General features: G+C 44.2%; 1 protein-coding gene across 1 annotated transcript in view; it reads right to left on the bottom strand.

The window, feature by feature from the left end:
- Nucleotides 1–14,861, bottom strand: part of LOC124776600 (sodium-independent sulfate anion transporter-like) — a 171,574-nt gene that overhangs the window by 54,172 nt on the left and 102,541 nt on the right. Inside the window, exons 3-4 of the mRNA XM_047251668.1 lie at nucleotides 13,386–13,612; nucleotides 3,613–3,808 (exon numbers count right to left, since the gene is read on the bottom strand). Of these exons, the coding sequence (XP_047107624.1) occupies nucleotides 3,613–3,808; nucleotides 13,386–13,612 (423 nt within the window). The remainder of the gene's footprint in view (nucleotides 1–3,612; nucleotides 3,809–13,385; nucleotides 13,613–14,861) is intronic.

The following is a 14,861-nucleotide window of genomic DNA, read 5'->3' as shown; positions in this document are numbered from 1 at the left end:
TGTGACTTCTTTTTATGCGGTTGACTGAAATCAAGGGTGCGTGTGAACAAAGCCCCAGACAAGCATGGAACCTTAAAATTTCCATTCGTCAAAAAACTGAAATTGTGTCGGATGAATATTGGAGAAAGCTGTGAAAAGTTTTGAGGAGAGGTCTCAAATTGGCATCTGACAAGAAGGACGCCATCTCAACGGCATTATTTTCTGAACCTAATTAATTTCAAAAAATCTATACGAATATTTTATTTAATGTAAAACTTGTTTTTCTATAAATAAAACGGTGGAAGTCATACCGTAGTTTAAAATATTCGTTTACTCTGTTCCGCCCTGTATTCAGAATAATACCCTGTGTACGGAATTAATACAGATATTGCAGAATTTTTTTTCAGCCTTCAAAAGAGAACTGTTGAAATATTTGTAAAGGCGATCCACAGAGTGTGGTATAGGGAAATATTTAAGGAATTTTTAAAAAAAGCTCTTCCTGGTTTATATAAATACACTTGGAAGCAGTTCGTGGTGTTCAATACAGCACCAGACGTCAACTACCTGTTACCAACTACCTGTTGAAAACCACAGACGCCATGTTCTTGTTCAGCCTCTCAGAGTGTGGATGGCCGCCATCCAGTCGTCACGATCCCTTAGCGTCTAATGCTTTGCGCATTGGGAGGAGGCTAAAAATGCCAGTGCCGCCAGTTTGCCGAACAAAAATTCGAATGAGCGTTCGGTGGAAAATTCCAAGGTCCAAGCCTTGGTCTCGTTGACTAATTGTGAGATGTACTTTTAAACAAAGCGGGAAACACTGCCTCCGTTTTGATTACTTCACAAGTCAGCTTTGGAAGCGGCAATTCAGTGGACAATCCCACACTTCTACAGCGAGAACCAAGAAAGCTGTATTGATTCTTCGACCTCACAAGCAATCAAAATCAAACAGACATTCGTACACCATAGAGCTAACTGTGATTAGGCTATGGGTAAAGGGTAACATAGGACGCTGATGTGACATAAAGGGAAATAAAATCAATAAGTTGGTTCACCACGCAATCTTCCTCCCAGGCGTGGCTTGATAACAAACAAATAGCAGAAGATCCATCTGCTGGACTATATGAAGCCAAGTTAACCATCGCATGTAAGGTGGCTGAGACACCTTTCAGCTGTTGTGGAACGCTTTTTCCCGAAACAGGTCTGTTCCCTAATCAATAAGCCTTTCAATTCAACAACACTCTCAAATTAAAGCTAATCCCAAGCAATGGATGATTTTCAGAAGAAAATACCAGTAGTTGCAAAAATAATTAGTGCTTCTTATTTTATTTCTTCTTGTGGTACAAGGAAGTGAGTAATTTTTGTTTCGAGACGAGTTTCCTTGCTGACTGGGGAACATGAAGGGCAGTAGGAGAAGAACTGTAAGTGCAACATAAAAGTGTTAGTGCTGAAAGCCAGCACCCGTGGCAGGAACGCTCTAGGTTGTGCGCGCTGTTTTTGGCTAGCGTTCTGCGTTTTGGTGACGCCGAGGGCGGGAGACAGGGTCCGAACTACACGGGTTGTAAAATTGCAGTCAGAAAAGCAGTCTGAGGAATGCTTTCCAAAATGTAAGATCTGTTAATGGAGAGGCCACATGCCACTCTCCAAGGAGCTAATTTTTTTGCATTCAGGACCCCTTCATGCATTTAATTAGTGCCTGAAATTTTGTAAGATCAGACGCAATGGGTTTATCAAAATAATATTATTGTGGAACATTGAGAATCATATGTGTCTACGTGCACGAAGTCTCATTTCTGGCGACATGAGAAAGTGCAAGGAGTGAGAGTAATTTTCTTGCTGCTCTCAGTTCCAGAAGTCAGTTGGTTAAATTTGTTAGTGATAAATAAATTATGTATGGAAGGGAGGGTACTGGCTCACTAGGACGGATTCAATTGGTCGGTGCTTGCAATATCTACTGCCATTTGGTAGTGTAGAGCGTACTTGGGCGAAAAGAGGTAACACAAGGAGAGAAGAAAAGTTGTAGCCAGGAGCAGCGAGAAGAGGCACTTCTTAGGTTGTGGGAGAGAACACTTCGTTCCAGATCTGCAGTGTCATGTTGACAGATGATGAGTTGCACTCAGATTTTCAACTAACAGCATAGCCATTCTTTGTCTCTGATTGTGCAAGTGAGCCCTTGGTGGACGACATTTCGAGGTGACTGCGAAGTGCACTGATTCGAATTAGGTTTTGGCACTCTGAATTCACCTGTGCATTCAGAAAGTTCAACTCAGTATGTGCTTAAGCAAGGGACCTAATACAAGGATGTCCTTTTCTGGGTGTCATCCTTTATTCTTGTAGCTAATTTAGCAGTCATTGATGGTTCACGTGAACATAGTTAATTTCCATCCTTATCATCATTTATGTTTATCCGCATTTGCCACGGTACTATTATGTTGTTGATGTAACTCATTTGTAACCTCATCAATCTAATTGTATACTTTTTATATCCATTCTGTGTTCAAAAGCGAAGTGCATACGTTTTAGTAATAAACAGGGCTTTATTGTGACCTACATCTACATGTACATCCATATTCCGCAAGCCACCTGACGGTGTGTGGCGGAGGGTGTACCTTGAGTACCTCTATCGGTTCTCCCTTTTGTATTCTTTTTTTTTTAAGGTCCTAGGTCAACTGCAAGGCACTTAAACCGGTCAATAACTGAATTTTCGATAACTTAAACATGACCTGTAATACGGCTTACTTGTCGATTGCATTAACTTAGAAGCTTCTGTTTGGTACAATACGAAGAGACTGGATACCTCAGTACGTGACAAAATTTCCAGCCGATAAATGTAAACTTTTCCGAGAGAAAGGAGAGCAATGTGAGGTTCTGGCATTACGTCAGTACGAAAACAAATGACAAACACGAGAGGTTTTCGTAACTTTTTACTACAAATTAACACTTCACGCATTTTATCGTGCAATGTGGCTGCTACAGCTAGTCCAATGAAAAATCTTAAGTGCCTAGGTCAACTGTAAGGCACTTAAGCCGGTCAAAATTTTAATATTTGATACCCAAAACATGAGCTGTAATACGGTAATACGGTAAGACCTGTATTACGGTAATACGATAATACCTCTTGTTTCATTCCATAACTAGATCAAGCCCTACTCATATCTTTGTGAGGTATGGTGGCAATATTTCATGTATAGTTGGGCCACACCTGTTTAACTTCAGATGTTTCATATAATTATCTGTTGTGCAACTTTTGATCAATGATTCACTTGGTCTACCTGTTCACGGCAAAGGTCACTGGGTTCAGGTCTTAGTAGTATTACAGCGGTATACTTAAATCTCAACTATAACCTCACATACAGCAAAAAAAAGAAAAATCACTTAAGTTTATTTTTCCGGGATGATAATTAAAGCTTTATGCCTACAACACATTAGTCTGAGTACCGACAGTCTCTCTTCTCGTATGAAATGAATAGCGGTGGTGATGAGGGATGGTTGAATCCGCTGCATCTTGTACCCTCCACCATACATAGTACAAAGGCTTGTCGAGCTCATATACAGATCTGAAAAAGGAGATGAATTGAAAACGCACGGCTCGCAGTCGAGCCCAGCGTCCCAGCGACCGCCCGCTGTCCTGCTTACCGAGTCCCAGAATGCCCATGACAACTTGGACGACTCCGGTGAGGAAGCCGAGCAGGATGGCGTGCTCGGGGCCCATGCCACGCACCGACTGGAACGTCAGCAGCGAGATGATGGCCGTGGGGCCCATCGGCACGTCCTTGCAGCTGCCCAGCAGCACGTACAGGAAACAGCCCATGAACGACCCGTACAGCCCGTACTGCAACAGCCAAGCGGTGCCGCCAATGTAAACAAAGCAAAGCGTCCGGCTGCGTAGGGCTGGCGCTGCTGCGGAAGTCTCAGCGGAGAAGACACACCGTATATGACGTTGTCGTCTCTTCAGGAATTTAATAGAGCCTGCAAAGGAAGTTAATAATTTCTAGTGATTGATGTTACCAGTTTAGAAAGGAAACACAAATAATCAGGTAATTTTACATTTTCCCAACAGTAAAATGAAGTGATGGAAGAGAAATACCGACGTCAGCAGCGTGATGGCCTTTAAATACACTGAGGTGACATAGGTCATAGTATACCTCCTAATATAGTGTTGGACTTCCTTTTGCTCGGCATAGTTTACCAATTCGACGCGGCATGGACGCAAAAAGTCGTTGGAAGTCCCTTGCAGAAATATTGAGCCACGCTGCCTCTACAGCCGTCTATAATTGCGAAAGAGTTGCCGGTGCAAGATTTTGTGCACGAACTGACCTCTCTGTTGTTGTTGTTGCTGTGATCTTCAGTCCTGAGCATGGTTTGATGCAGCTCTCCACGCTACTCTATCCTGTGCAAGCTTCTTCATCTCCCAGTACCTACTGCAACCTACATCCTTCTGAATCTGCTTAGTGTCATCTCTTGGTCTCCCTCTACGATTTTTACCCTCCACGCTGCCCTCCAATGCTAAATTTGGGATCCCCTGATGCCTCAGAACATGTCCTACCAACCGGTCCCTTATTCTTGTCAAGTTGTGCCACAAACTCCTCTTCTCCCCAATCCTATTCAATACCTCCGCATTAGTTATGTGATCTACCCATTTAATCTTCAGCATTCTTCTGTAGCACCACATTTCGAAAGCTTCTATTCTCTTCTTGCCCAAACTATTTATCGTCCATGTTTCACTTCCATACCTGGCTACACTCCACACAAATACTTTCAGAAACGACTTCCTGACACTTAAATCTATACTCGATGTTAACAAATTTCTCTTCTTCAGAAACGCTTTCCTTGCCATTGCCAGTCTACATTTTATATCGTCTCTACTTCGACCATCATAAGTTATATTGCTCCTCAAATAGCAAAACTCCTTTACTACTTTAAGTGTCTTATTTCCTAATCTAATTCCCTCAGCATCACCCGACTTAATTCGACTACATTCCATTATCCTCGTTTTGCTTTTGTTGATGTTCATCTTATATCCTCCTTTCAAGACACTGTCAATTCCGTTCAACTGCTCTTCCAAGTCCTTTGCTGTCTCTGACAGAATTACAATGTCATCGGCAAACCTCAAAGGTTTTATTTCTTCTCCGTGGATTTTAATACCTACTCCGAACTTTTCTTTTGTTTACTTTACTGTTTGCTCAATATACAGATTGAATAACATCGGGGAGAGGCTACAACCCTGTCTCACTCCCTTTCCAACCACTGCTTCCCTTTCGTGCTCCTCGACTCTTATAACTGCGATCTGGTTTCTGTACAAATTTTAAATAACCTTTCGCTCCCTGTATTTTACCCCTGACACCTTTAGAATGTGAAAGAGAGTATTCCAGTCATCATTGTCAAAAACTTTCTCTAAGTCTACAAACGCTAGAAACGTAGGTTTGCCTTTCCTTAATCTTTCTTCTAAGATAATTCGTAAGGTCAGTATTGCCTCACGTGCTCCAACATTTCTACGGAATCCAAACTGATCTTCCCCGAGGTCGGCTTCTAACAGTTTTTCCATTCGTCTGTAAAGAATTCGCGTTAGTATTTTGCAACTGTGACTTATTAAACTGATAGTCCGGTAATTTTCACATCTCTCAACACCTGCTGTCTTTGGGTTTGGAATTATTATATTCTTCTTACCTCTCGGTTATGTCTCATAAATGTCCGGCTGGATTCATGTCGGACGATCTGGATGGCCAAATCGTTCGCTTGAACTGTCCAGAATGTTCTTCAAGTCAATCGCGAATAACAGGGGCCCAGTAAAAATTTCATAGTCGTTTGGGGACATGAAGTCCATGAATGGCTGAAAATTGTCTCGAAGTAGCCGAACATAGCCATTTCCAGTGAATGATCCATGCAAACACAGCCCACACCATCATGGAGCCACCACCACCTTGCACAGTGCTTTGTTGACAAATGGGACCCATGGCCTCATAGGGTCTGCGTCACACTCGAATCCTACCGTCAGCTCTTACCAACTGAAATCAGGACTCATCTGACCAGCTCGCGGTTTTCCCAGTCGTCTAGGTCCCAACCGATATGGTTACGAGCCCAGGAGAAGCGCTGCAGGCGACATCGTGCTGTTAGCAAAAGCTCTCGGGTCGGTCGTCTGCTGCCATAATCCACTGACGCCAAATTTCGACGCACTGTCCTGACAGATTCGTTCGTCGCACGTCCCACATTGATACCTGTGGTTGCTAGCCTGTTAGCACTGACAACTCTACGCAACGCCTCTGCTCTCGGTCGTTAAATGAAGGCCGTCGAACATTGCGTTGTCCGTGGGGTGAGATAATGCCCGAAAGTTGATATTCTCGACACAGTCTTGACGTTGTGAATCTCGGAATATTGACTTCTCTAACTATTTCGGAAGTAGGATGTCCCATGCTTCTAGCTCCAACTACCATTTCGCGTTCAGGGTCTGTTAATTCCCGCCGTGAGACCTAATCAAGGCGGAAATATGTGCATACAAATCACCTGAGTACAAATAACAGGTCCGCTAATTCATTGCCCTTCAATACCTTGTGTACGTTATAGAACCGCCATCTGTATATGTGTATATCGTTATCCCGTGACTTTTGTCACGTGAGTGTAAATCAATGGCGATGAGTGAACATCTGTGACGGGCCGGGACTCGAAACGAGCCTTCCAACTTTGTGCAAGCGGTCACCTTAACAACTTCGGCTATCCAAGAGTGCTCACATCCTACCCAAATTCCCTGTCGTCTTGCGGGAACAATGTGAGGTGCTGCGAACAATGAGGAGAACGCTACGGCAATAGTCCGTGACAAGTTGGGAATTTGGATCGGATGTGAAGAGTGCTCGGATAGCCAAATCGATTAAGCCAACCACTCGCTTAAAGCGGGAAATCCGGCTTAGAATCCCTGTCGGGCAAAGGTTTTCACTTGTCGCCATTAAATTATTTAAAGTCCTCGTGCGGTTTAAGTCCGTATTTCTCTTTCATCATGTATTTACACAGCCCCGAAATCATGACAGTGTGGTTCCTGCTTTTTCGGGCGTGTCCGAAAGAACAGACACCATGCATGTAATAGAAATAAACTAAGGTTATTTTTTCAAATCCCGATTCACATCTCGCAACTAAACAAGATGTTTTCGTAACCGTGACAAAAACTTTCGACAATGACACAGAGAAAGAAACGTATCAATTTGAGGTAAGGAAACATGATGCAGAAACCAATAAGCCGCAAATTATCAAGCTAGGTGTGTTACGGATAACTTTATCAATGAAATACGAATAGTTCTTTGTGTGATGTAGTAAACAAATTTATTTTATACATTACTGCTAACCTTGTAGGGTGGATAAAAGCGACCAGTATGTATGAGGTTTGACAGACCGAGGTGGCGAATGGTTAGCACACTGGACTCGTATTCGGGAGGACAACGGTTCAAACCCGCATCCGGTGATCCCGATTTAAGCTTTCCGTGATTTCCCTAAAGTCGCTGCAGAAAATGCCGGAGGTTCCTTTGAAAGGGCACGGCCGACTTCCTTCCCCATCCTTCCCTAATCCAATGGGCCGGATGACCTCGCTGTTTGGTCCCTTCCCGCAAATCAACCAATCAAGCATACAACCATGAGGTCTGGAGACTGAAAACTCCCTGAGAGTAGACTGATATAGTCTGTCTTGATACAACAACTGTAACGCTGCAGTCTGTATTTAAACGTTGAAGTTAACAGTCGATCAGCCCTAGCGAAATTGTATTGTACACAATTGTGGAGTAAGCAGGATCGATTGTTGGGTAAAACGAACGGTGATCGTAGGGAAGTTGGCGGGTATCCGCGCAACAGACTTTCAACACACACCTTGTTTCCAGCACTCTTACATTGGTCATGGAAGGCAGGACAAGGAGTACCACATTACAGCGATCGATGAAGAAATAATATTTGCTCGCATAGATGGAGAGCCTTCAAAAACCCCATCAGCTGCAGGCAGGTAAAACGGCCGTCGCCCACAGCGTGAAGAAATTTTATCGCATAATCTAGACATATGTACATATTTTACAACGTGTTGTTCTAAGAAAGTTGTCAGATTCGGATCTACAGTTCGTATCTATATTAAAGATTTTCTGTTCTATTATATTCGCGTATTTAGGGAGGGGAGAGTGCCTCTCCGTATGCAGCTGTAAGCTTCGTAGTGTTTCATACCTTATTCCCATTATCCCTAGCCGAGAAGCACTATGGTACTAGAAGAAATGTTGCACAGTCCTCCTCAAATGCCGATACACAAAATTTATTCAAAAGTTTTCGCGTTGGCACTCTTCCAAAGATTGTAATTTAAGTTCAAATGGTTCAAATGGCTCTGAGCACTATGGGACTCAACATCTGTGGTCATCAGTCCCCTAGAACTTAGAACTACTTAAACCTAACTAACCTAAGGACATCACACACAACCATGCCCGAGGCAGGATTCGAACCTGCGACCGTAGCGGTCACGCGGTTCCAGACTGACGCGCCTAGAACCGCACGGCCACACCGGCCGGCAATTTCAGTTCTTTGTGCGTCTTCCCTACTACTGATTTTACTAGTTCATCCATTGCTGATCGCTTCTTCGTGTTGTTCCTAAATATTTAAGCGATATGTAAGGCTTTACTAATAATTTATTAAAGATTAAATCCATGATTGCACCGAGGCTGCAACATCTTGTCTTGTTTGGACTTTTGAGCCATTGGAAAGTGGTAGTGGCATAAAGAGTCGCACCAGAAACGTTTCTGCACTGACACTTTCATTTTGATGTACATATGCGTCAAGATAACGTCCACCGATGTGCTAAAGCTCCTCTTGATTCACAGTGTAAGTCAAAATGAAAACATTGCTGGTGAGGAAATATTATGTACCTGTATGCTAGTACCACTTGAAAATAGATAAAAACCTTAAACAGACCTGCAGCGGACGTTACTAAATTTTTAAAGTTGAGGAAAGCTTACGGTCACGGAAGAACGATGGTTTTAACCTCCAAAAAATTCTTAACGGCTGTGGATCACACACACACAAAAAAAGATTATCAATAATTTTGTAATCGGATACTATCGGATTCTTTCTGTTCGTTATGGGCAGTATCTTGCAATAATGTACTCTTAAAGAAAGCCTTCATTGCTTATAGCTAGAGGAAATTTTATGCAAGCGCCTCTACGTTTCCTTACGATCGTGCGACGACGATACTTTACTGTTAACGACAACGTCATCAGCGAACAGTCTTACAATGCTGCAGATACATTGTGACTTTATACGCAGTATGTTAGGGGTATAAGTGCAGATATTGTGATCATTTGTACCTTAATATGTACCTATTTCAGCGTGTTAGCCGTTTTTCCTCTGCGCCTAACCGTCTTCCCACAAACATGTCACATAATGATGTTCTCTGCACGGTCGTAACTGCACCATTAAGTCTACTACACTTGCCAGTATAGACTAAGCGGTTTGCGTCCTTGAGTCCACACTTCAACATCTGACGTGCTGTCTAGGGGAAAATAAGCATTAATGATATACCTGCAGGTACTAACCACCTTAAAAACATACTTCTCTCAATAGCTATTAGTCAGCAAATGGAGAAAATACTGTTCTGTTCAACGTCCTCAGTCACCAACAAAAATGTCTGTACTTACACCTCTACACTGAAAACATTAGTGATCCCATTACGCCGCCACGTTGCGCACGCGATACTATTTTAATTTCTGTTGAACATTCGCAATTCAGTACAAAGTAATGGGTGCTTCTCGAATCATGTATCTGTGTTAATACTTCATATGATAGTAGTACCTCGGTTATTCCAGAATGTCGTACAATATTGAACGTCTTTCGAAAATCTGGACAGACGGAACGTACTGGACCTATTCAGCTGCGTATATTGTTTGCAAGAAATGGCGCACTAATAAAGCCAGTAACTGTGTCGCACGAGTGGTTTGTCCTGAAACCGATTTTATTATGTATTGTGAACTATGGATTCCATATTTCTAGATTTCCGACAAGCATTTGAAACTATACTTCACTGCAGACTGTTAACGAAGGTACGAGCACGTGGAATAGGTATCCAGATATGTGAATGGCTCCAAGACGTCTTTAGTGATAGAGCCCAGTACGTTGTTTTCGACGGAGAGTGGTTCAAGAAAATGGTTCAAATGGCTCTGAGCACTATGGGACTTAACATCTGTGGTCATCAGTCCCCTAGAACTTAGAACTACTTAAACCTAACTAACCTAAGGACATCACACACATCCATGCCTGAGGCAGGATTCGAACCTGCGACCGTAGCAGTCGCGCGGTTCCGGACTGAGCGCCTAGAAGACGGAGAGTGTTCATCACAGACAAGGGTACCGTGAGAAGTGCGCCAGGGAAGTGTGATAGGGCCGCTATTATTTTCTACATACGTAAATGGTGGATAGGGTGGGCAGCAATCTGCATTTGTTTACTGATGACGCTGTGTGGTAAGGGAAGGTGTCGTCGTTGAGAGACCCTAGGAGGATACAAGGTAACGCACACAGGATTTCTAGTTGGTGTGGTGAACGGCAGCTAGCTCTAAATGTAGAGAAATGTGCGTTAATACAGACGAGTAGGAAACACAATCCCGTAATGTTCGAATACAGCATTAGTAGTGTTCTGCTTGCCACAGTCACGTTATTTAAATATCTGGAAGTAACATTGCAGAGCGATGTGAAATGAAACGAGCATGTGACAACTGTGATAGGGAAGGCGAATGGTCGACTTCACTTTATTGCGAGAATTTTGGGAAAGTGTGGTTCATCTGCAAAGGAGACCGCATGTAGGATGCTAGTGCGACCTGTTCTCGAGTAGTGCACAGTTGTTTGCGATTCGCACCAGATCGGATTAAATGAAGACATTGAAGCAATTCAGAGGCGGGCTGCTATGTTTGTTACGGGTAGGTTCGAAGAACACGGAAGTATTAAGGAAATGGAAATGAAATGATCGTATGGCATTGTTGGCCGGGAGGCCTCATTCGGGGAGTTTGGTCGCCGTATTGCAAGTCCTTTTTAGCTGACGCCACTTCGGCGACTTGCGAGTCAGTGATGAAAAACACACAACACCCAGTCCCCCGTCGGAAATCGAACCCGGGCCCCTTGCGTGGTAGGCGGTAACGCTACCGCTACGCAACGGACGTGGACTGTATTAAGAAAGTAAATGTTTCAGGAACTCAAATGGGAATTCCTGCGGAGAAGGTGACGTTCTTTAAGAGGAACGCCACTAAGAAAATTTAGAGAACCGGCATTGGAAGCGACTGCAGAACGATTCTACTGGTGCCGACATACATGTCGCGAAAGGAACACGAGCATAGGGTATGAGAAATTAGGGCTCGTACGGAGGCACTGATGAGCCAAAACATTATGACCATCTTTTTAACAGCTTGACTGCCTGTCTTTGGAAAGAAATAAATCACTGATTCTGCGTATCAAGGATCCGAAAGTTTGTTGGTAGGTTTGTGGAGGTATGTGACATTAGATGTTTATGCACAGGTAATACAATTCGCGCAAATAACGCATCGCTGACTTGCGTACGCGATGAAGGCGCCCGATAGCGACCCATATAGGCTCCATAGTATTTACATCGTACGAATTTGATCGCCAAGATATCAACGTGAGTTCACTATAATACTCCTCAAACCAATGTAGAATATTTCTGGCTCCGAGAAATGGACAATTGTACAGCTGAAAGATGACATCGCCGTCGGGGAAGACATCAAGCATGAAGGGAGGCAGGTGGTTCGCAGTTGTTAGCGTGTTTTCTATTACTGCCACAGGATCCATGCAAGCGCAGGGGCATAGTACTGCTCCTATAGCATAATACTGCTCCCACCAGCCTGCATTCGTGAAGGTATACAAGTTTCCAGCCGCCATTCACCTAGATGACGGCGTTTGTGGAAGCGATCATCGACCTAGTGTGGCAAAAGAGCCGACACGTTTCCATAGACCGACGATCGAATCCCGATAGGCCCGTGCCCACGGTAATCGTAACTGATGATGTCGTTGGGTCAACATGTGAACACGTAAGGGTGGTCTGCTGCGGAGCTCCATGCTCAACAATGTACGATGAACAGTGTGATTCGAAACACTTGTGTGTCCACCAGCATTGTGCTCTTTCGCCAGAGATACCGCAGATCAGCATCTATCCTGTTTTACAGAGCAGACAAGCCTCCGAACGCAAAATAGTCGTGGACGTAGAGCATTTAGCGCCTAGTGGTAGTTTCACTGTCCTTCTACCTCTTTCCTTAGATGCTCACGACAGTAACACGTGAACATTCGACCAGCTTCGCCGTTTTAGAGACACTCGCTCACGAGTTCTTCTTAATAATAATCTGCCCTTTGTCAATGGATCTCCTAATTTGGAGCACATATCTTCGCTAGGGTGATCCCCAGTCCGTGTCTGTTCCGCTTACATACTTTTGTTACCGCTTCTTGCGCCTGAAACTTCCCCAGGCGGCATCCAACGTCGCAGTGGACAGTGGTCATAATGTTTTGGCTTATCAGTGTATAGGCAGTCGTTTTTCCCTCGCCTTATTTGCAAGTGGTACAGGAAAGGAAATGACTAACAGCTGTGCAGAGTATCCTCCGCCACGCTCCGTACGTGTATATATGTACAGTAAATGGAGCTTTAGATGAGGCTTCCAGAGAAGCCTTCTTTCCTGCAGAAACGTCCTTATGTTCGGGGTTAAGATATGCTTAAGGATACCGCAACGAAAATAACTCTTTTCCAGTCAGTCTTTCGAATTTTAATTTCCTTGGTCCACTCAAGGAGACGTTACGTGGAAACAGTTCAGCAACAAGGAGACATCCAAGAATTTGTGGGAAAGTAGCTCAGGCAACAAGACAAAAACATCGTTGCATCAGGTATACGAAAATGCGGTTCGTCGTTGGGAGCAGAGTATCAATATTGGTGGGAATTATGGAGAGAAATAGTAAAAGTTTCATTTTGTAAAAATAGAATTTTTTTCTACATCAGTTCGTCTCTATTATTTAACATCCCTTGTACACATTCAAATTTTATCGCCTTTACTGGCTATCGCTGTTATGTGGCTTTCCTTCTGTTCCTCTTTCCTTAAAGTAACCTATTAGGCGGCGAAAGACCTGCCAAGTGAAGAAATCTCCACGGTACAGGGATACCTGATTAGCATAAACTACCACCTGTCTGACTGGGAAACGGCGAAACGCAGTGATATCGCCAGTTTTATTCGTATCACTAATCATCTACAGATCAGTCGCTGCAAGCGGAACGTTTCCTGAGCAACCAAAAGGCACACTTCTACAACCAAGGCCTCCGCCAAGCCTTTCATCGTTGAAGAAAACGTGACGTGTTGAAGGGTGAATAAGCGGACAAGGACTGATCCAGTCACCACACCTTGTCTGAGGCCCGGCACTTACCTGTGGCGGCAACCCGGCGACGCTGGAGTAGGCGAGCGACTGGGGGATGACGGTGAGTCCCACGGTGATGCCGGCCACCAGGTCCCCCACGGCGTCCTCGGTGGAGTAGCGCGGCAACCACGACAGCACGGGCAGCCTCTTGAGGAGCGTCTTCCGCGAGAACGCCTTCCGCACGCGGCTGCCCATCCTCTGCCGCAGGGTGCCCTCGTAGCCGCTGCGTGATGTCACTGTGCAAACAGCGCAACGGCGACGCGTTAACGCTCTGAGAAACAGGTGGTACGACAACGGTACCACTTCACCTTTCACAGGAGTGATTTTACACTGGGGTGACAACAGTTATGAGATAGCGGTATGCACATATGTAGATGGCGGTGGTATCGCGTACCCAAGTTATAAAAGGGCAGTGCATCGACGGAGCTGTCGTTTTTACTCAAGTGATTCACGTGACAATATTTCCGACTGGATTATGGCCGCACGACGGGAATTAAGAGACTTTGAACGTGGACTGGTAGTTGTAGCTAGCTTATCCTTAGTCAAGTTATCAAAGGCCTTTTCCAGGCCTATAAAACACGTATATACGAAGGCTATTCGGAAAGTAAAGCCTGATCGTCGCGAATTGGAAACCACACTCAAAATCAAAACATTTTAGGCCTATTTGCAACAGTTAGCTACGCCATGCAGTTACTTCTCTACATAGCTGATAGCCGCCGCTTCGACTTTGACATTAGCCATAGCGTGTACCAACTTACGAATATCCTTTTCATAGAAGGCAGCCGCCTGTCTTCTGCGCCACTTCTCTATGCTGGTCTGCAGTTCGTTGTTTTTGCCAAAATGTTGTCTTCATAGCCAGCGGTTCATGAGAGCAGAGATGAACATCAGAGAGAGCCAAGTTCAGACTTTACGGTGGCTGATCAAACACTCCCCATCGAAAACGGGCAGGGACGTCCTCATTGCCTCTGCTGTGTCTGGACGAGAATATTGCCATGAGGGAGGAAACACATGACAGTTATGTTATGTGGGGTTGCATGAAATCAGGCGAAACGTCTCAGCAGGTACACATACTTGGCATTAGACGCTATTGTTCTAGGCATCTTTAGATGCTCAGAACTGAAAAGATCGACATTACGCGATTGACAGGTGTGGTGTGCGTACTGTAAGACCTTCGGTACACACACCATCAGATTATTTGACTTGTCGCTCTAACGAAGTAGGCGAGTGTCAGCAATATGTCTCGTGGTCTTATCGTGGCGTGTTTATCTTCTGCCGTTAGGTCAGACGATAGAAATGTCTCTTGCACGCATAGAGTAGCAGATTGACGATGACCAACTTTAAACAGAACTTGATTAATTTTCACACACATTTATTAGAACAATAACAAGCATAAAAATAACTTAACTTGGTTCTGGATGCTATTTACAATTGACAATCTGAAGTTCCTTTGGTCTTCGTGCGTTAATCTTATTCTCACATATCTCT

This window comes from Schistocerca piceifrons, chromosome 2 (assembly GCF_021461385.2).
Source record: "Schistocerca piceifrons isolate TAMUIC-IGC-003096 chromosome 2, iqSchPice1.1, whole genome shotgun sequence".
NCBI lineage: Eukaryota > Metazoa > Arthropoda > Insecta > Orthoptera > Acrididae > Schistocerca > Schistocerca piceifrons.
Note: the sequence above shows the minus strand (reverse complement) of the source record. Positions and strands in the feature narration are given on the sequence as shown.